The sequence below is a fragment of the Ceratotherium simum genome, chromosome 15 (genome assembly GCF_057802395.1).
Source record: "Ceratotherium simum simum isolate JZ-2026a chromosome 15, ASM5780239v1, whole genome shotgun sequence".
Taxonomy (NCBI): Eukaryota; Metazoa; Chordata; class Mammalia; order Perissodactyla; family Rhinocerotidae; genus Ceratotherium; species Ceratotherium simum.
The window spans coordinates 51,651,115-51,674,489 of record NC_141914.1 but is presented as its reverse complement, the minus strand read 5'-3'; the positions used below and the strand labels follow the sequence as shown (position 1 = coordinate 51,674,489).

Here is a 23,375-nt window from a genome sequence, read left to right as displayed (position 1 = left end):
ATTCAGGGCATTAAGTTAATGCATTTGTTCTCGAAGTAACCAAGAGATAGAGAAGAGAGAAAATAATATTAAATTAAGAGGCAAATTTTCTTCAGGACCTCAAATACCTATTTCCCTTTTTCATAAGCACATGCTTAACACCTGCAAATAATTTCAGTAGACAAATGCCCCCGTAAGTGACTACCTACAGGTGTGTTTCTCACCTGACTCCTCAAAATGACTAACTGTCCCCCAGATGGTCAGATCCTGTGAATATTTGCTCTGAAGGAAGGTGACACATATTAGATGGATACTTAATTAATATAACCAAAACTATTAGGAAAAGAGAGTTGTATTGACATTTGGCTAAGGGTAAGAAAATATAAAAGAAAAAGAAAACAAAAGAAAATAGAGAGAAAGAGGAAGAAAGGAAAGGAAAGGGAAGAGGGAAGGAAAAAGAAGCTGGTGTTAGTCACTGCTGTGTCCCACTGCTGTGTTTCACCAGGACAGATGGTAGATGTGCAGTACATACTTGTGAGTTAATATGTTAACTAAATAGGAATGAGCAAAAATAAGAATGAATTTTGGAACCATATGTTATCTTCTGCCCTTCATAGTGCTTTATATAAATTCAAACTGAAAAACAATTTTCCATACAAGTAAACCCCCCCAATGTAAGAACTGGGTAAACAGCGCTTACACTGACAATTCCTCTGCTACACATAGACGATCTTGTGACCACATCTCGCTTTTCTTCCTTTGGCATCGCGTTGTCTTATAACTCTCTCAAGAGCTTTGATGTAACGTCATTTGCTTGATGTTTAGTCTCTGCCTAAAATGTCAGCTGTTTATTATTTTTACATTTCAACGCTAACACAATGGCACTTCAGAATAAAGGGCAAGATTTCTGACACATCTCAATGACCAAAGGACTTATATTAAATAGAGGTTTCCATTCCTCCTGAAAATACACGGGCATTCCTTTTTAAAAACTTAGATGGACTAGGTTTCATGACTACATAATTTTCTTCTGATATTTTTGTAATCTGCCTATGAGTGGCCCTGTTTTAGACACTGTATTGGGATCCAGCTTATTACTTCAAGGAGTGTATGTTTTGTCTACAGCCACAGAAAATCACCTTTTCTTTTTATAGAACAGAAGACCAAGACAGTGGAAAGGTTTAGAGCCCTAGGACAAGTAGACAAAAAGGTAACTGTCCAAAGGTAGTCCTTCTGTCCTCCCTAAACTCTTAAGCTCAGGGGTCTGATAGGGAGGAAGTATTTGGAGTCTAGACTAAAATGAATAGGTACTATTTAATGCACGACAGTGTAAATGCAGATAAAGTTTTCCATGAGACTAGAACAAATTTATAAAAGTTATAATGAGGCTGAAAACATAAATGGTTTTCAAATGATGATAGATAAATTCAGCTGACAGTCTTGATGAAGGGCAGCTGATGGTGGTGGAAATACCACCTGACTGATGCTGCTTTCAACCTCTCCCATCTTGGGTAATGAATTCTAACATCCTATTTTAGCCATTAGTGCTTCTTTTTTATCTTTTTTGCTCAAGTAGAATTAACTAATCCTCTAGCCCCATCCCATCCACACTAAATCTAGTCTATCAGAATTCAGTTAAAAAAAGGTCATGTTTATCTATGTCCATATAACATATCACATCACAGTTCTGACTTTCTTGACTTAAAAGTCCTAATATTTTAAGCATTACTTTACCTGGTTCATCCTACCCCATAGAAACCGAAGGCAAAATGCCTTTTTCCCCCTTCTCAACACTACTTGGATGATTGCAATTGGGGATCAGTGCTCTGAGGTGCTCAGCTGGACTATACATAGAAACGTGAACTCTCCAATCATACTTTACAACTGCATCTTAAACGCTCAATGAAGTTCATGGAAGATTTGCAGAGCAGAAACTAAAGTCAGTTGGAGATCCATGTCTCTCGATCAGTTATGGTAGTTGAGTAAGGAATCAAACTACAAATGAACACTTCTCGAGTCAAGCTCACCTGGTGACATTATAAACCCCCTCACCATAATACCCTCTATAATGTTCCCGACAAATTAATTCAGGGGTCCATATGGAGCTCTGCAATTTAAATCATAACAATTCATATTTTTTAGCCTGGCTCATCTATAGGCACACTCAACAACTCTTCAACCTTTATATTGCTGACAATATTCTTATAGAATTAACATCTTCAAAGGAGAATTTCCATGCTTTGAAAGGTACAAGGAAAGTGAAAATTCTCTTGTTAAAATCATATTCACATCTGGTTTTCTTGAGATTACTGCCTTTTCCAAGCTAAAAAAGAAAGCAAAGTCCTAACTTCTTATTAAACCTTCCAATTAAGTATTACTAAATCCAGATTGTTCTCAATGGAAGCTCCCACACGAAAAGAGATCTTAGGATATAGCAGTTTGTGTAAGTACAGAATCATTAGCATGTGGCAGTTTGGTGACAATTAAGTCCAGGCTGCCGAAGTTAGAAGACATTAACATTATGTTGTAATGGTCAAGATGATAACTGTGCCCCAGGAAAGCAGAGACCCCTACCACTGGTCCCACCCTTCAAGTCTTCCTTCAAGAAGCTTCTACCCACACTCAAGCAAACTTGACTCTGGACTACTGTTACTTTCAGCCATAAATCCTCAACCAAATAATTCAAGTATCTCCTTTCTAATGTCCCATGAGTGAGAGATCTTACCCTCAGTTTCCTATAGAACATATTTTAGTATTTCTTTGTGAGGAAAAAAATACAACTCTCAATACTTTTTGTGTTCAAAATGGTCAAAGGTAATGGTGAACAGTGAAATTTTACATGTAAGACGTCATTATAGGTCTTCCGCAGAGTCTGATCTATGAATCCCCAGATTTCTACCCAGAAAGTCTCAGGAGTCCATGGACCCACCAGGTACCACAGTTTAAGAAAAATTTAAGAATAAACAAATGATATTGTACAAAAAGATTAGGCTATGTATTTCCACTTATCTGAAATACTTCCATACACTTAATCACAATGTATTTAGTTATGATATTATTCTCAGTGATTCAGAGGCATTCTCACTTAATTAGGAGTTCCACTGACGGAGTAGGGCCCAGGAAGAAAGCAAATTCACAAGATAACCAGGGTTGTTACTTTACGTGGAACACGGTCAAGGTTTTGTGAATAGGCAGAGTGTGCTTTCCTCACTCAGGATTAGATGTTGCCACGTTAGCAAGATACTTGCTGTCATGCTGTTTGTTCTTAAGTTAATCAGAAAGGATATGACTACAGTTGTCACTGAAGAACAGCATGAACTGGAGTAAAAGCACACCTATCTTCCCTAACTCCATAGACCAGGTCAAACTTCCTGCTAGAGAAAATCAGCCATATTACTATCTAGCTGAAACGTGAGAGGGCAGAGTTTGCAAGATGCAGGAGTATTAAGGGCCAAGGAATATAAAGAGAGTAAAGAGGAGAGAGAGCCCTTCAAAGGAAGAATACATCAAGAGAGTTAGGGTGGAGGGGGGGACACTTCCCAAAGGTTTAAATGGTGAGGTCTTACTTCTCTCAACCCCACCCTACTATGCTACGAGAGCAAAAGTTCATTAGATTCGAGGTGAAAACCTCCTCCTCTGCACTGTTTAGGAACGCTTACTAGAGTCTTCAGTAAAAGAACCGTTGAAGCATCCATCATCGTTCCAAGTATGTTGGGTCTAGGCAGGCCTCTTGCCCGCGCTCCTCAGAAAGGGGACAATATTTAATTCTGTGATGTGGTGATTCTGCCAACCCAAAGAGTTCCAACCCCAAAGACTGATTTCCCTAATCCCTCCCTCACAAAAAGGATGCCAGGAGCATCCCCAACTTTGGAATGATGATGGTGATGAAGATTATTAAAATCAGTTTGCTGTGAAGTGCTTACTACAGCATCCCCAGGCCTGCTCTAAGCCATTTCCAATACTTTACAATGTGATCTTTACAAAAATCCTACAAGGCACATCCTATTGTTACCACCATTTTACAGATGAGGAAACTGAGGCAAAAAAGTGGTTAAGTACTTGTTCGAGGTTACAAAGCTAGGAAGTGGTAGAGAATTTGAACCAAGGTCATTTGTCTCTATACCTGACGCCCTAACCCCCTAGATTACACTGCCTTTTTTTTTTTAGAGACGAGGCTATGACACCTGTGTTATATTTGAGAGGATCAAATGGTGTCCTTGAACATTGCTTAGTATACAGTTGAGGCTGAACTAAGTCGTACCCCAGGGACAGAATGAAATTTATACTTGTTACTGTTTCAAAGATGGCTAGGAATAGAATCCCCTCTCTAAGTTACTTTCCTCTCCAAACAAGGCTTTGGTCTTCAGCTGCCTTCTCTACTAAAATATAAAACTCCAGAAAGAGATGCACATATCAAAGGGGTTTGATTTCAGGTTTACAGAACACAACTGTACTAGTTTAATACAAGAGAAATTGTAAAACAAGCATGTATTTTCTGCTTAAAGTTAATTTGTATCCTTCCCAGGGTGCAAAGACTAAAACATGGCCCCAATATAAATTAAATCTCTAAATCCATGACAACATAGAGCATGTCCATAACAACAAAAAGAAGGAAAGAGCGGGTGTAAGAGACAGAATTCAAAAACTCAAAGTCAGAGCTAGAATAGAACTCAGTGAGACCTCAGAGGAGAAACCAGGTGACTTTTCCAAGGTCCCAAGTCCAAGGTGAGGCAAGAACTCAAGGTTCCTGACCCCCAGGCCAGTGTTCCTTCCCCTGTCTTGCACAGCGTCCCTGAAACACAAACCACTAGATGTATGACAAAGGGGCAAGCAAGGGAGCCATGCCACATGAATGGCCAGATTGTTGAGGGAAGGGGGTGGGGAGAAGGAGTAAAGGGCTGAAGGATAATACGGTTTTACAGAAATCTATTTGCAAGTAGATCCTGTGGTTACCAACGTGGCTGCCCAAGAGAAAGAACAACTGACTGACAGCACGAACAAAGGCAAAGACAATCTCACAAAGGGAGATACAGGAGTCACAGTGCTTTGTGCCTATCACTAATACACTTCATCTAGTGGAGACCAGGACTAACAGTGAGGAACAGCCCACCAAACACAAGGACCCCTTTATTCTTTGGGCTTTCCTATTTCACACACACTTTACCTGATGAAATGTTAGAACTTCTGCTTCTACATCTGTACGATCCTTTTGATTTTTCCACATTCAACTAGCACATTTCATAACTGTTTAGTGTTCCCATTTTTTTGCAAATTAATGTGCTGTGCACACTGGTAACATATTTGGAAGTTAATGAAATCAGACAAAAATTGCTTAGATTAAAATTTCCCCATTTCTTCACTACAATGTTCTGCCACCTACTGTTCAGCCACGAAATACTACAGCTCTTGCATCAATAAAACTGTATTAATATTCTCTGAGGTGGAAAGACTCAGCCATTTTTTTTCCCCCTCCCCTGTTCTTTGCTTCCAACTGAGTTTAGCTTTGGAACCATCTGACAAATGGCTATTATTCTCTGGGCTAGTAAAAAATTTCTAAACTTCAGAGGAAATGTCGTTGGTCAAAAGCCCAAGGGAATTGGCTTGTTGAATTAAATGATAAATATATGCATTTAAGGTCATTAGAGACTTTATCTCCTGTGAAGGCTGTATTTGTCAGATTGATATAATTTCTCTCAACTGAGTACTTAACTCCATTGGCCAACATTATTACGATTATCCCTTTCCCTTTAAGTGGGAGACTTCTGGCTCACAACACGTGTGTTCTTTCTGGTGCTGCTTCTCAAGCGATCAAGGCACACCTTTGTTTCATTTAGTATGCAATTTTCACCTCTGACCCAAGAAATGAGTCCTGGGCTTCCTGAACTTTATTGCCTGTTAATAGACTGCTGGCTCTCTTTTCAGCAGTAATAGAAATGGTGGAGAGGCATTTCATTTAAGAGGCTGGCAGACTGCAGCCTGGAAGACAATGTCAGAATTAAAAGTCAGCCTGGCCAAGAAACAATAGAAAGACCACAGTGACATGAAAGAGGAAGTTTTCCATATTCCATCCCAGATTGAACACCCAGTATATAAAGAAGAACAGCATCCCAGATCTAATTATTTTTCTCACTGCACAATGACAGACACCCCAAGTGGTGCTAAGTGATTGATCTAGTAATTCATCTTCAACTTACACCTATCTACATATTTTGTTTCTGCTCATTAAACTGGAGACATCAGTGACAAACTTATGAAGTGGCAGTCTTTGGCTTCATAAAGTACACACAGATGCTCATCAGAGGCTCTTTCCTGCCTACTTCTTAGTGACACGTGTTTATAATTTTGTCTGTATTTCGTTTGCAGTGGTTTACTCTTAAGTACATCTGTTCAATTAAAATGGAAACGTGTGACATGGCCTGTACTCAGCAACTTTCGAGCTTGTTAATGAAATGTTCTACGGTTCCTGCCTTAGCCCTTTATTTGCAAAAGAAAATGATTGAAAAGTACAAATAAAAATACCCTTCAATACACATACAAAGAAGTCGACTGTTTTGTTAATAGTTAAGAAAGGACATTATTACTGCATAAGGACATTATTTTACATGAAAAGACATTATTAAAAATGATTTACTGACCCGTGTTTGGAAACTTACAGGAAAAGTCTGATAATACATTAAACTTGTTTATTACGACTTCATATAATTTTGAATAATACTACTTTTTCCTTTGACAAGTGCAATAAACTCTACTGGTATAGACATAGGTTGATTATCACGAGTCAACTGTGTTGCTTAAAGAAACATGCCCAAACAATCAGCTTCTGACGGCTGCATCTCCAGTTATTTACACTCACCATCACGGTAATAACTCACCATTTCTATATTAATAAGGCAGTGAAATTTATTATGATGGTATTGAAAAGTTATTAAGTACTGCATCCCAAGTGACAAAGTACCACAGCACTGTCACTATCCAAAAGCAGTTGCCCATTCATCACCTGCCTTTCCAGATGGTCCTGCATCTTTATCGCTCCCAGGTTGGTGACATCACCTGTTCACCCACTCAAAATTGATGATGAAAGCAAACAGATCTATCTTACTTACATTTACCAAATCAATTTAATTTTTACAGGCCGTGGCTTAGTGACATATTGACTGTTTTCCTTAATGGCATCTACCGTATTTAATGCAAGGATGTCATCTTTGATTCCTGGCTCGCATAATGTGTCATTTCATAATAAATTTTTCTAACATATTTACTTAATGGAAAGAATTATGATTGCTTGTCAGTTCTCTTATTAAACACAATGATAATTCTTTTTCTTTCTGAGTATCATCCATTGGGCAACAGAGCAATTTAATCCCTCCTCGTCTCTTAAGGGGGACAATGACTTGGATATAAAGGAAGTTCTAATCAAATTCTGGACATATGACTAACCACTCTCAACCCTGGAGCTCAGTGTAAGGGTTTTATCCCACTTATTGTTATTACGGAAGAACTAGATTCTCAAGAGATGCCATGATTAAAATAATATATTAGCAATAGTTAAAGTCGAACATATGAAATGCCACTACAAAAGGATAACATCTGTAAAACTGATTTTAATGGTACGTATGATGTGTAATGTTTACTTCTCCAGATTATTACAATCAGTTCTCTTCAGCTAATGCCGTTAGATCAAATGTATGTTAACATAACTATCTACATTGTAAAATGTTAAGATGCAGGATGAAAGACTAGTCCACTGACTATCTGATACTCACATGTGACACCTCTTTCCCCCAAGTAGGATTTACAGATCCCATCTGCTGCCCTTCAAGACAAATGCTCTTCTGACATGTGTCAGCATTTCATTGTGACACATTTGTATCACCTAAAGGGAATAGATGACCAGTGCCTGTATTGAGAGGTTTAGCGCCCAGAGGGCAAACACTTTGTGTCCTCCCTTCATCCCAAACCCCCACCTATATTATGTATATGCAAGTAAAAACAACATCAAACAAACTCGAATTTTGACTCTAAAGAGAAAAACTGGGCAAGGGTCTGTGACAAAAGAAAACTGAGTAATTTAAGGTGTGTGTGTCTATTTCTTTAGATTTCATGACGTCGCCAAGATTAGCCATAGTGCAAGTCCTTTGGGAGGTTAAGGAGGGCGAGGAGAGGGAAAGGTTCGATGGCCCCAGCACCACACTGCGGCCTTAGACTGACAGCAATGGCTTTTGGTTACCTCCTTCTCTAGCTATCTGGTTCCCTCAGTGTTATTGTGGCTAACCTCCCCCCACCCCACCCCACCCCCCACCCCCCCCCCCCTCTTCACTAAAGCTAGACAAGGTCTGGAATGATCTCCAAGTTTACCTTGCCCTCTACTGAATGGATTGGGTCCTGGAATGAGCAAATTCCTGAGGAGATGGCAGGAAGATGGAAGAACTCTGCACGGGACCACTCTCCTTCCGTGCTCCTACTGTTTAGTCTCAATCAAACGAGCAGAAATGTATACATCAACAACAGCATCCTAGCATGGTTTTTATCTCTTTGAAAACCAAGTCCTGGATTTCCTATATTCCTGTAATTGGAATGATACCAGCTCAAGTTAGAAAGAAAAAAAAAAAAATGGAGGCTGAGCCAGGGAACCCGCTCCTACCTGTCGACTAGGTTCATATAAGGAGACTCTTCATGCTCATCTGTTGAGATGAACTTATTATAACTCATTGGTTAGGCAGAGTCTTGCCCTTGGGTGAGGTTTCCAGGAAAAAGGATTCAAGCTGGCAGTGTTGTGAGACCAACAGGAACATCTTTTTTGAAGGCAGCTGGCCTCTGTGCCAGGGTGGAGATCCTAAGCTGGCATCACACACCTGCCGAATTCCTACTGCAAGAATCTAAACAAATGAAAAAAGAAAAAAGAAAATCACCCACACCTGTGGCTGCCAACCAACTGAGGTTTCTGGGCCATGCCAGGCACACCTGGGAAGCCTGGGCAGTCAGCCGCAGTGTCAGGAAAATACCACTGTCAGCCAGTTGGAAGGAGACACGAAGGGGCCCATCTCCCCTGGTTCTGTGACATGAGCTGACTGGCCAATAGTCAGAGGAAATATAAGGCATAGAAAATAAAACCATAGTCATAGAAAATGTATGCATATTTCCCACGCGTAAGGAAAACTCTAGGTGTTGGTGTGGCAGGAGTAAGAGATTTCAGAGCGGAGATTGTCTGTCATCATCATCCTCTCCCCATCATCCCCCAAGGGGAGAAGGAGTCGTCTTTTCTGAATCAACAGCTGATCCTTGCTTATTAGCCAAATCCAGATACTAGGTGACCCACACTAGCTAATAACAGAATGGGAAAAGGCCATATTCATAAATTTATCTACATGATTAAAAACATTTATATAATTATAATTTATATAATATGATATGTATTATATATTTATATACTCTCTCTCTCTATATATATATATATACATACACATATACATATATGAAGGCAGAGGCCTGGATTATGATGCAAGTCTTTGAGAGCAGTGTCTGCTGGGCATGTGAGATATTGAAAGAGTAAGAAAGTGAATGACAGAGATATACAGAGAGAAAGGATTTAAGTTTTGCGGGACATTATAAATAGAATCCCCCTTTGATCTTTCTGAAAAAAATTTATTTTGTTTTTTGATTGTTTTTTTTTTTTTGGAGGGGGTAGGAGTTACTGGGCCTTTTTTTTTCATTTTTATAGTGACTGCCAGGGTGGAACCATAAGGTGCCTCACTTTATATGGGTTACACAGAGAAAGCATGAGGGACAAGCATCCAAAATGCTTAGACTCAAAATCCAAATCCAAAATTTAGATTCCAAAATGATCAATTAAAAATACATAAGAAGGCATGTGTGTGTGTAAGGTTGTGTAGTGTGGGTTCTGGAGACATCGTTTCTGCATCAGATGACATTCTACAACTGACTTCCGGGGATTAGGTTAAGAGGTACAAACAAATTATTTTCTGTGTCTTGGGCAGCGTTTGACTGGTGCAATAAAAGCCTGATTGGAAAGCTGATGGGATAAACACTTAATAGTGTCATAGGATTTGGATCCGGAAGTAGTAAATATTGGGAGCAGGTGGCATGACCAACAATCATAGAATACTAAAGTTTTAATTATTCCTGAACCTGCTTGTCTTGTTCCTGGCCATGAACGTTCCTCTGAGAAGACATCTCTGAGATTTTCTCCTTTCATCATATGGACCCAGCTCATGCTACAGTGTGAGCCCCTCAGTGAGGCAAAGCTATTTCTGTGTAATGTTTGTTCACCTTCTATTGGTACAAGCAAAAGTCCCTTTATAACACAGCCCCTGTCAAATTTCTTGTGCTGTACTAAAATCGTATTACACCAAATATCAACTTGAAAGACATGACAAACTAACAGGTAGCTGTTGGTATCTATTTGCTACACACACACACAGAAGTCTCTTCATATTATTCTTTGTCATAATGACAGCTGACCACTTCTTGCTCCTTGTGATTTTTTGCCTTGACAATCCTACTAATCATCATGTAGAAAATACTCTTAAAAAGCATACGGTGTTTGACCTATCTTCAGCTTTAGCTACATCATGAAAGGCCAAAAGAGGTACCAGAGCAAAAATGAGGACAGCATTTATTTATTGAATTTTCCTATAGCTGCCATAGCTGAAATACTTATTAATTGTTTAATTCTTGGACAGAATTATGTATAAAGAGAAGTACTTCTCAAAATTATTGTATGATTCTATCAATAGAAATAAATTTTGAGAAGCTAAGATGCTACATTAATAAACATTTTTCTTAATTGCTCAAATGAAATAGTATACAAGTCCCCTCCAGGTCCCCATTTCTCCATACTACCTATTTGTCCTCATTGGAACAAATTCTCTCCATATTACTCCAGCGCACAAACTAGGGAGGAAAGAAGCTGCTCCAACTCCTTTATCCTTCTAAGCTAGATTTGAATCAGTTTCTTCCTATTACTTCCTACTGCTTCCTAACTTATCCTCAAGGAAGAAGCCTAGAGAATAGGATAACCTGATGTAGTGGTCCCAACTAAGTATTCTAGAATAACAAAACATTATAAAGAATATCTGTCTTGGATTGACCAATGCTGGAACCAATTGTCAAATCTAGTAAAAGAGGATCTTTCCTGAACCTATCATACTTTGAACCCATGAGTTCTACTATTGATTTTGTGACTAAAGAGGGAAGCAATAATCATGCAAGTATGGAGGTGAATAAACAATAAAAGAAAGTCATTTTGGTCCATTTTGTGGGATATACTAACAATTTATATGAGGGTTCCTAACTGGAAGAAAATCACCCAATATTCTTTTGAAAAATGAGTGACTCACGTGCAAATTCCAGTCGATCACCAAGGCAGGCAGAGTAAAACAAAAGACTGTTGATACTTGGGGAACTTCAAAAATTTTTTAATATCAGACTTGCCCGCATCACTGACTTGTGATGTACTTTGGAAGTACTAGAAATTGTCAAAACGGCAATAAGATGAGGAGACTTACTGAACAACATCAATACCGTTCATGGAAGAAAGTATAAGATGAGCAAGCCTCTGGTATTGACAGAGCATATGTGGGTGGGGGAAGGGGGACTTCTGACCTCTTCACAGAAAAGAGGGGGCCCTCTTGAGCCCAGGTCAACACTAGAGCTAGTTCATGGTGGCTCAGGAGAATAAACTTCTATTTTCTTTCAACAACCAGAGATTTATTTTCTACTGTGTATGCTGGAAGCACAAGATGAATAAAATAGATTGCATCCTCCTTTCTTGATTTCATTATATTTGAAGAGAATCTATAACATCTTCTTGGGCCCCAGTGACAATCGTGTTCAGGGTCCTATTAACTAAACCTCACTTTTTCCCTTGGCATTTTCTCAGTTCTTAAACGTTCACAAAGTAAAATTGAATATCCAAATTATATTTGCCATCTTTTAAATAATATTGCAAAAACTTAATAAATACTTCATAACGTAAGATTTTATGGTAATACACATTTATTATTAGGTTACATTTCTCTTTCTTAACTACCCATTAAGGACACCCTTTTTGATACTTGGTAGTCTTCCTCCTCTATTGGAATTAATTCATTTCAAAATTATTAAGACAACGGTCCTCACTTCTTATGTTATCTACCTTTAAGAATATGAAACGTGTCAAGTGTACTTGCTTTCTCATTAACAAGTAAACGTTTTTCTCTGAAATCAATGCCAAACCAGACAAAATTCATTTTTGGCCCAAGCAGACCTAGAGGGAAATAGGGGAGAAATATTGCCATTCAAAGATATCTGATGCATATCTCTAAAATCTCAAATTACCCTATTTTTCTTGATTACCAAACTTGCATTATTTGTCAGCCTCCTGACTCAGTTGTTAGGTATCTTGAAAATATGATGTGGTTGTTGTTGTTTTAATGGACATTCATGTTTCAGTTAACATATAGATTGCATATTTCCATAGGTAAGGCATCACTGCAGAACTAAAATCAAACTTACAAATGTGAGAACAATTTCTTTTGAAATGATATACGGAGGCACACATCATTGTAATATCACATTTCAGGATTACGGTGCTAGAACATAATGTGTTGTCAAAGCACTGCATCAAAATTATTTAATGAATATAACTCCAGTACAATCTATTCCCCCTATTCCTCCCCATCTATTTAACAGAACATAAGAGAAATTTACTGTCCACTCATGTAATTATTTTTCTATGTCTGAATATGTGTATGCTTGAGAGGAGAAAGAGAAAAGCTAAGTTCATACCTGGTTTTTTAACTGATCAAAGTAATCTGGAGCAATTCTGGCTGAGATGGATACAATAGAGGCTTTGGCACCAAATTGGTGCATCATCAACTGACTTACATCTCCTTGGCGAATTTTATGATGACAATAATAATAAAGATACGCAAAGAAAATGTACTCAATACCAATATTCCATAGAAACAAAACTTCACATTCTTTTTCCAATGACCTATCTCAGACTGTTAAAAAATATGCCACCTAAATAACTCCTTGCCTTAAGAAGAAATTTATGAATCTCTCCTGAATCCTTGTTTTAATTGTTAGTTAGGAAACAATCAGGGCTTCTTTTTCAGATAAACCTAGAGTCGCATAATTAGACCATCCTAGAAATAACTGAACTTCTAGGAAACAAGAAGTGGTAGAAAGAGCAATAATTTATGAAAATCAATAAATAAAATATAATTGGCCTTTGCCCTTTCTAATGATCCTATGCTAGGTCTGTATTTTAGCCAAGATTTTGTGGTGGTGGTTGTTGTTTTTCACCTTTACTGAGCTCCTCTACCAGGTGGAAGCCTCTGGTAGGCTTTTAACACGTCACATTTTATCCTCACAACAACCCTGTTGGATAGGTACAATTATGATCACCATGTTACATATAAATAGACTGAGGGGCAGCAAATTAAGTAACTTTTCCCAAATCACTCAACTAGCACACCAAGCCTAGAAGAGGATGTGAGGCTAGGAAATCTCACACAGAAGGCTGCTTCCCTCTGTTCTGCCACACAAGTCGCATGTCATCACCTAACGGTCATCTCTAGAAGGAAACATATGAGAAGACCCTCATCTTGAACAAACAGGATTTTTCAAATTATTCTTTAATCAATCAGTAACTCTAAAGTTCTAAACCTAAGAAAAAGCATTTTATCACAAATTACTTTCAAGTCCAAGAGAGAATCACGTATTCCCCAGCCTCTGAAGATCTTTTTCTTAGAGACAAAGGCAATCACACTGCCAAACTCTAATATTATTTTAAAAGTTTCTCTTTATTAAATCAATACTGGTTTGGGAGAAATCATACAAATGATGTTTTAGATATCTATGGCTTATTTTATCTGACCATATATTTTGGTCTGTAAATCATATTTTCAAATATATCCTCTTTCTCTAAAATATAAAATTAAATGAGTTTCCAAAAAAATTACTTGGGAAATATATTTAACTTTTAAAAAAATTATTTAAATGGGGTTTGGAAAGGTGGCCCTAATTACAACATAATCTTTGAACTTTCTCTTTTAAACGCTTTCTTTGAAGAGACTATCATATCTCTTTACTTAATTTTAATTATATAATACCTAACGATGTGTGGCCATTGGTCAAATAAAAACACTGGAACCAACTGATTTTGTGTCGTTTCCCTAGAATCGCACAGTAGTGGTAAAATTAAGACTTGATTTCATATGTCTAAAATCCAGATCCTGGCTTTTCCCATGAATCTATCTCAGCCCCCACTCCTTGCTTTTTCCTTCAGAGTCACATAATCCTATATCCATTCTTCTTTTCATTTATTCTTTCATTCCTTCACTCATTCTTCCATTGAACAATTATTTGTTAAATGTCTGTGTTACAGACTAAATGTTTGAATCCTCCCCAAATCCATATGTTGAAGCCCTAACCTCCAATGTGACTATATTTGGAGATAGGGCCATTAGGAGGTAACTATGGTTAAATGAGGTCATAAGGGTGGGGACCTGGTCCAATAGGATTAGCGTCCTTATAAGAAGAGACACCAGAGTGCTCTCTCTCTTTCTCTTTCTATGTGTGCATGTGTGTGTGTATGTGTGTATGCACGCACATGTGCGCATATACTAAGGAATGGTCATTGAAGACACAGCAAGAAGGCAGCCATCTGCAAGCTGGGAAGGGTCCTCACCAGAAACCAAATCGGCTGGAACCTTGATCTTGGACTTGTACCCTCTAGAATTGTAAGAAAATAAATTTCTGTTGGTTAAGCCATCCAGTCTATATATTTTGTTATAGCAATATGAGCTGACAAACACAGTCTGATTATTTCAGATAATGTACTTAGCATTAAATAGCACCACAGACACCACAGGTAGAACACAATCAAGACATTAGAGGATACAGCTATGTAAACTCGCAAGGAAATATTGCTCTATTAGGGAAGCTAGGCAAATAATTCGAATGCTGTAAAATGCTTTAAGGTCTTTCGTAAATAAATTTACCCAGTGTTATGGTGGGACAAAATTTAAGCAGTACTAAATTGTGACTAGAAAGGTGAGGATGGTGTCACGGAAGAAGAGCACTTGAAGAATGAACAGAAACTTGCTAAGGATGGGAAGGAAAAGGAGGTTCCCAGGAAGAGAAACAAGTGTGTGCAAAGATTAGGGGCCTGATAGAACATAGGAACTGTAAATCAGACATGGTTGGTATGGGAGACAGTAGAGTCAAAGATGACCCATTTTTTGGCTTGAGCAACTGGACAGATGGTAATGCAATTTAGTATACAGGAAATGCACAAGGAAGGGAGCTTCATAGGGAGAAAAGATCAAGGATAGTACTGAAGATAGCAATGATTTGTTCAGTTACGATAGGCTGTGTTTATGTAGGGGAAACATTTAGCACAGAACCTGATGCATAGTAGGCACTCAATAATTGTTTGAATCTGGATTTCCTCTGTTCGTGTTTATTTTCCCTGACATAAGAGGTATTTTTTTTCTCCTTCAATTCATCATTTTTAAAAATGAAGGAATATCAAAAAAGAGAGGTCACATTAGTTAATCACAATTATCTGTCTAACCAAACAGGAAGAAAATCAGGTACAGGTGAGGGCCAAGATGACACAAGAATGATTAAAAATGAGCACGCAGAAGGAGGGCAAGATGCCTTTGTGAAAATGCCTTTGTTGATCATGATTGGATTTTATATTAACTAGGGTAAGATTAAAAAAACAAAACACCAGAGTCAAGAAGTCAACTGCTCCTCCATGGATAACAAGTTTGCCAAAATCACACACACACAAAAAGCCCTTTCTCTGGTTTGTTCATAATATATCTAAAGCAGACAGTCCACACTCTCAAAAGTGAGAGCAACCATTAACATGAGAAAGAAAACTATCAACTATTGACCATCAACTAAATTCTTGAAGGACAGAGAGGGAATGGGTGATCTTTAGCCAAACAGGCATAAGCTATTTATAGAGGTATCTTGAATTCCAAGCAATGAAACAACTCGGTTTTGACATAAAGAAAAGAATCATTTTACATTTCTCAAGGTGAGTATTTGCCCACGTATATACTGAAGACATTTTACTCCAAGGAGAAAAAAATAATTATTTTTAAATTTCCTCTAAATGCAGAATTATCCCCAGGTTCATCCCCCAGTCCATAGGTATCCTGTTTAAAGAGTCAGAGTCCTGCATTTACCAACACTGTAATTGCAAAATGATTTCACTATTAAGCCTTGGTTTATTCCAAGCTTTCTGGATAATCTCGAGCAGTACTGCACTTGTTAACTCAAGAGATTTTGTAATAAAAGTTTAATGAGTTACTTATTATTAGAATGTTTATAGCCACTATTTTAAGGTGAACAATAATGACGTAAAGTTCGTACGCATTTGGTTTAAAACGTATTCAACTCACATATCAGTTAATGCTACAGTGATTTTTTAAAAATCTCTTATCAATACACGTGTCTAAAGGTAATGTAGCTAAACCACAAGGTTACCAGGGCTGTGGCTTAAGAACAAAACTAAGGAAGGATTTCTCCTTATAATCATGTCAAATCCAGATCCTAATTTTTGGTACCTCAGAATTTGAACAAGAATTGGTTTTATTACGGCATTTTGAACAGATTTCACAAGGGGACACATATAAAGAAACAGGACAAAAATTTGAAATTAAGTCCTGAAGGCAATGCATATTTATTTCTATTTTAAAAGCTAACCAGATATTCTATTAATGATCATAAATATTGAGAACATACCAAAATAAATCTAGTTTATCCGATTTCTGTCTGACGGAAATACTATGAAACCAAAGGTCAATCACATCTCTAAAAAACACTTTCTTGCCCATATAGAAATCGCCTACGAGTTTTTCAGATATAGACCAGACTTTCCAGAAATTATGATGCTACGATTTAACCATGAAAGTCTTCAAGTTATAAAAATAAATGGGAAGTATATATATCTACTGAATCTGTACAAAAATTATAAACTCAGAAGAATAACATTGTTACTTGCTCTTATTGAAATAAAATTTATTTAGATTTTGTAATTAGACCCTAACTTTTCATTCTTAGATACTGTCAGATGGTTCTATGAAATGTATAGCTGAAACTAGCGTTCCATTGTTTTTTGCTGTCATTTTAGTGCATGAATTACTCATAAATCAATTTGGATATAAAGAATCATCACAGAATTCAGTACAGTGCTCACATTCTAGAAGCATGTAGAATCAAAGCAGGGTTGTCACATGTGGGGCAAAATATATTAGAAGAACACAGAGCAAAATGAACATGTAGAACGGAAGTAAAACCAAATTAACTCATAGCCACAAAATGAAGAAAACAAATGTTTCCTCCAATCTTCCAAGCACCCCCCTCAAGAAAATATAAAATACAATGAACACATCATATAATGAAGTTGTTTGCTTATGCCACATATTATAAGGGTGGCCATATACAATGTTTCCAAATGTTAACTATAAAAACCATACTTATTTCCTTAGGATGTTTTCAAGTTGATACTATTCTTTGACCCTTATTGGTTGAGTTCTCTTCCATCATGCTATACCTTTAGGCAATACTTTGTTTCTGTCAAGAAGTGAGGTTGTAAGGGAGTTCATTCTTAAAGACCTATTTGAAGACACTTTGCCACAAATGGAATTTGCTTATTTTATGGCCATTTAAAAAAAATTAATCTCTTCTTTACATATCTGAAAATATATAAATGTGTTAATTCAAAATATATTCTTACCTCCCATCCATAACTGGGGTCTTTCAGGTTTGACCTCTGCTCTCCCACATAAGGCCCAAACTTTTCACCTGCTTGAATCTTCCTTTTGGTCCATATTCCTAGTCCTGCTCCAGGCATATTTGACTCTCGAAGTTCAAACTCAGCAGGAATGGGGATATCATCAGGGATGTAGATGGGGGCTTTGTAAGGAGAGCCCTCCTTTGGAGTGAATGCTTCGCTGGATGTGGCTGGAGAGCATGGCTCTTGAATATTGAGGGAGGGAGTGCTGGCTACTCCATCTGCATCTGGCATTTCTTCCAAAGGAATTTCAGGGTAGCTGCCATATATACACTCATTACCTGTGAATAAATAGGAGCTTCATGAATTCCTATTGATATAGAAGAGACAAAATTCCACAGCTGGGTAGTTATCTCATAATGTTGTTATTTGAAGACAAAATAGAGAAGACCATTGTTAAAATTTGCCTTCATTAAAATCTCTATTATTCACAGGTAGGGGAGGGAAGGAAGGATTATTGCCTTTGTGGTTTATCCTTGGTGAATCCATAAATCAAATGAGCTAATCTTCAACTGTCAATATTCTCATGGGCCAGCTCAATCCATTACCCAGCTGGGAAACGATCAACAATTTAATTGTTGGCCTGAAAAAAGTAGAGATAAGAAGTAAACATGTGTGTACCTACAACCCCACAAACCATGACAAACTGGGAGCTGATAGCATTATACAATGTATTGGAAAATTGTATCATGCAATGGTATCTTGGACAGAATTGTAGGAGAGTCACCCAAGATTCCAAAGGCTGCCATGTGCAACAAGGCTTAAATTTGTTTGGCAGGATTATTTATTGGAATATTAATTTGTGTTTGTTCCTTCTCTATTTTTCCTTCCCCATTTCAAACACATCGCCAAGCCCTTGGTATTTCCTTGCCTCAGTAACTTATCCAGAGCAGAAAGTTCAAGTTACTTGAAGCTCGTGATTCCCCTGGACATTTGTAAAAGCTAAAATCATTAAAGAAATTGGGTGGGTTTTCTAGAGGGGAAAGAGAGAAGAGGGGTACCTTAGGGTGCACCAAAAAAAGAATTTCCTCCAGACTGAGAAATCAGAGATCAGAGGGCCTCTGCATGGAGCAGTGGCCTGGAGGAGGTGGCAAGACCTTTGAGGGGATAGCAGGGTAGAGTAACTATGAGTCTGGACACTCAGGACCAGGGCTTTAAGGACTCTCCAAAGCAGCACAGCCGCCACACCTAGAGTAAATGAGTGCCCATTGCAGACTTTAAGACCGTTATGCAACTTTGTGGGGTAAAGAATAGTGACTGAACTTGAATTTCCCACCAGTTCACAGTTGAAGGGGATTTCGGCTATCTTAAAACTAATAAACACTTGTTTCTTATCTACTAGGATTATGGCCTGAGAGTCATATCTGATTTGATTGATTCATAGACCTTCAAGGGGACAACTAAGAAAAATGGGTTAAAATTATAAGGAACCAGATTTCAATCAGAGCAGTCTAAAGGTAAAATAGGTTACTTCCAGTTCCCATCACAGGGGTTCTAATATAGTCGAGACAACCACAAGTTAGAGATGATGTGGAAAAATTTTAGCTTCAGCTTGGTGGCTAGACTAGATGACCTTTAAGATCCTACCAACCCTGCAGTTCTATGAATTGTTAAAGTCTTCCAAGATAGTTTATTGGGTTAGAGGGTAGGAAACCTGAGTTCTAGCCCCAATTCCTTCTCTGATTCATTATGGCAATTAATTAACTATAACGCTCATTAATAATTGCCCATCAAGTACTGATTCCTCTTAAAATTTAGTCAAGAGCAAAGTGATAGTACATGGAAAAGTATCTTTCTAATTAGATGCTGGGTTCTTGATTCAAACAACGAGATAATGCCATTTTAACCAAGCATAGACTGGAGCTCCAGGACTCAAGCTTATACCTATGAGATGATCACTTCAGAATATCCAAAATCTTGTACATTATCATCTGCTCTCAAATCGAGTCTCCTGCCCAATTTCCCATTTCCATTAAGAATTCTGTTTTTCCCCTAATTATCCGTGTTCAAGGGTCTAAAATAACAGACATTTTCTCTCCTTCATCGTCCAGTCTATTCAGTCATTAAATGCTATCCATTCTTCTTGCAAGATTTTTACCTTCATCCTATGCTTTCAATCTGCATTTTCATTCTTGAATTTTCTAACAGTCCCCTAAATGGGTCTCCAGACCTACGGCTTCTTTCCTGTATCCCTCAACACTGAGCCTATACAATGCTGCTGGATTTATCTTCCTGGCACACCTATTTTCCTGCACAATAGCCTCCAATAATTCCCAGTGTCCACAGCTAAAATCTAAAGTTCTTAGACTTGAAATAAAATCTCTCTCATTTTAAAACCATTCTCCATTTCTCTCTGATTCTCAACACTCCTCAATAGAAGCCTCCAGGCCAGAATAAGCTTAGCCCTGTCTTTCGAGCTCAGTGAGAACTTCCTCTGTGGTTCTTCCTGCTGGGTTATCCTATCTCTGCTTCCCTGCCCATCCAACTTCTAGCCATCCTCACAGGTCAACTTGTCCCCTCACTATCCCATTTAACATAAGTATGCCTCTTCCTTGAATTCCTGCATAATTTCCCACCTCAGTCTGTTGATCAAATAATACCATGCATTGCTGCTTAGAGTTTAAGATGAATGATTCTTTTATTCCCAACTAGGAAATAGGCCCTTGAAGGGATGACACAGAACTCAAACCTCTTAGGAATTCTTCAAGTGATCTGCATAAAGGTGCTTCATAAATACTCGTTAAATAGATAATTAACCTAACATATAATTTTATTGAACTATTAAAGCAAATCAACATTTTTCTACCAAATATAAGAAACTATTTTGCTCATGAAAAGCAGCTTTAAACCCATAGAAATAGAACACAACAGGGTACAAACTTTTCCCCAAGCCAAACATCAAAAGAAACAATTTTAATAATGTCCCAAAGAAATATTATCAGAGAAATATACTTCAGGGTCCAAACACTCTTGATAAAATCTATCTAATTTTATCCTTCAAGGAGATTTTGCACTTCTACCTTAGAGTCAAAAGTTAACTAACACTCTTGATACAGATAAAAACATTTTAAAAATTCTCTCTAGAATTATAGCATTCAACTACTGCAAACACCAAGTTACTTTACAGATTCTTAAAGGGATTTATCACCCATTGTGAAGATTTTGTTTTTCTTGAGAAGTAAGTGCTATACAGTGGAAGACATTGTGTAATCTATAGACTTGTCCATGTAAGCAGCAGGAAACACAAAGGTATCCAAATGAATGGAACTATTTCCTCCAGTAATTATCCATTAAAAGTCAGTAAAATTTCCCCTATTTCCTCAAAGGGTTAAATCAGTCATACTGTCAGTTACATCAAAGTGATCTCAAATCTTAAAAAAAGATAGAGACAAGCCCATCTGGGCCCTCTCACTGGCATAGCTGACCCCATGACCTTTGAGTTACCCACAAACTCTCCCAACGCATAATTTAAACGAGTGTGTTTGGATTTCGATTCCTGTGGAGACAAAATACACATGCATGCCCAGGCTGCTGTACAGAAGAATTTGAATTTAAAGCCTGAACGCAATTCTGCTTACAAAGGCAAAAAACTCCAATTAAACCTAAAGAACAACTTATATAGGTAAAGCAAATCCAAGAGAAAAACTCATGGTCCTATTCATCCACACGCAGGCATTAAATGTACATGCAAATCCAGGCAATTTGTTTTCAAGCCACTGTTAGTCTAGTATCATCTGAATTAAACATAAAAAAAGGCTGTGGTGACAAAAAAAAAAATGGAAATATAAAATTACTGAGTTTTACGTATCAAAATGCAACAATATTTCAATGTAATCTAGCATTATGAAATTTTCAACAGCAAATGCAGTTTATCACACTGCATTGAATATTTGCATAAACCAAAGTAAACTAAAGCCTCCATGTACATTACTCAAGAACAATCCAAAAAGCTGCTAAAATATGTCATCTAAATGACAAACTACCTCAATTATCATATCTCTATTAAGTCTCTGTTATTGGGGAAAAAAATTAGTAGATCCTTTCCCTGAGCTATAACTACAGATAATTAAAGTATTGCTCAGATACCGCACTGACAGATTGTGCACATTTACAATAGGTAAGTATCAGGTAAGAAGTGCTATATACATCAGTGGTCCCATAAAGATAAATAACCCTTGTAACTTCTTGGAGTTGAGTTGCCTGCTACTGGAATTTCCTTTATGCATCCCTTAGGTGTGTCATTAACTGAGTGGGGACAGAAAGACAAGCTTATTGTTGGAGTTGAGGCAAATGACTTGGGAGACGCTCTTGGAAATCAACCTCTTTGATTCAAATTTTGTGTTCTAATATTCCCAGAGACCAAACAGGAGCCCACACTTAGATTAGATTAGATTTATTTCTATGACTTTAAATAACTAACATACTTTCTACTTGAGGAGAGTTCCATTTTGAAAACATAAGAATCCGCAAAGAGGAAATTGCAGAAATAATACCGATGATAAAAACTTCCATAGATGTATCTGTATTTTCTTATTTTGACACTCACAATCCAGTGAGGAAACCATGGTAAGAAGAATAATCTCCCATTTTGCAAATCTAGAACCTGATACTCAAGGATGCTAAACGGTATATACAAAGTCAACTGAGACCAGAACTCAGGTGTCAAAATCCAGTCCTCCCTGTAACTCTTAGGCAACTTGCTTTTTTATTTTTAAAGATCTGTTTTAATGTTTGTTTGCTTTTTCAAAATTGTGGCCATACTATGTGACTAGCTTGTTTTTCTGCTTTTTCACTTGCTATTTTATTATGAACCTTTCCTTAGGGTTTAAAAAATATTTTCTAAAACTACATTTAATTGCTGCATAATATTCCATTATATGAATCCACAAAAAATGAACTATTTTGACAGTGCTTATTTATGTTGCTTCTAATTTTCTGATAAATCATAAATACCATGGAATGAACATCCTTTCATATAAATATTTATATTCATCCATTTTAATTTCCTTAGGTTAGATTCCTGTAAGAAAGCTTAGTGAGTACTGACAGATTGCTTTTCAGAGATGTATACCAACTTTTACTCCTGTCAGCCATACTGGCATTTATTATTATGTCTTGTTTTTAAAATTTATTAATACAACGGAAAAGATTATGTGGTATATTATTGCTTTAAATCACATCTCAGAGATTACTGAGACTAAGCATTTTTATTTGTCATTCATATTTCTCCTTTTGCAAATTGTTCATTGTTTTTGTCCATTTTTTAATTGGGCTTTTATTAGTCTGTCTTATTAATAATAAAGAAATTAGCCCTTTGATATAATTTTTGCTACTTTTCTCAGTAAATCATTTATCATTTGGTTTTTTAATGGGGTTTTTGTAGTATAAAAATTTTAACTTTCATGGAATGAAGTCTATTTTCCCTTTGTGATTTCAATATTTTTCTTAGAAAGTCCTTACCTATCCTAAGGAAAAAAAAAAAGATTCTCTTGTATTTTCTTCGAGTTTCATAGTTGCTTTTCTACCAACCTTGGATTACCAATGATTTACTGCTGAGTGAAAAGCAGAGAAAAATGAT

General features: G+C 37.2%; 1 protein-coding gene across 5 annotated transcripts in view; it reads right to left on the bottom strand.

Moving 5' to 3' along the window:
• The window catches only part of MECOM (MDS1 and EVI1 complex locus), a 345,813-nt gene that overhangs the window by 262,186 nt on the left and 60,252 nt on the right, over positions 1-23,375 (bottom strand). For all 5 annotated transcript variants that reach the window (XM_087440062.1, XM_087440063.1, XM_087440064.1 and 2 more), the window contains exon 2: positions 17,741-18,078. In XM_087440062.1, the coding sequence (XP_087296188.1) occupies positions 17,741-18,031 (291 nt within the window). In that variant the 5' untranslated portion in view covers positions 18,032-18,078. The remainder of the gene's footprint in view (positions 1-17,740; positions 18,079-23,375) is intronic.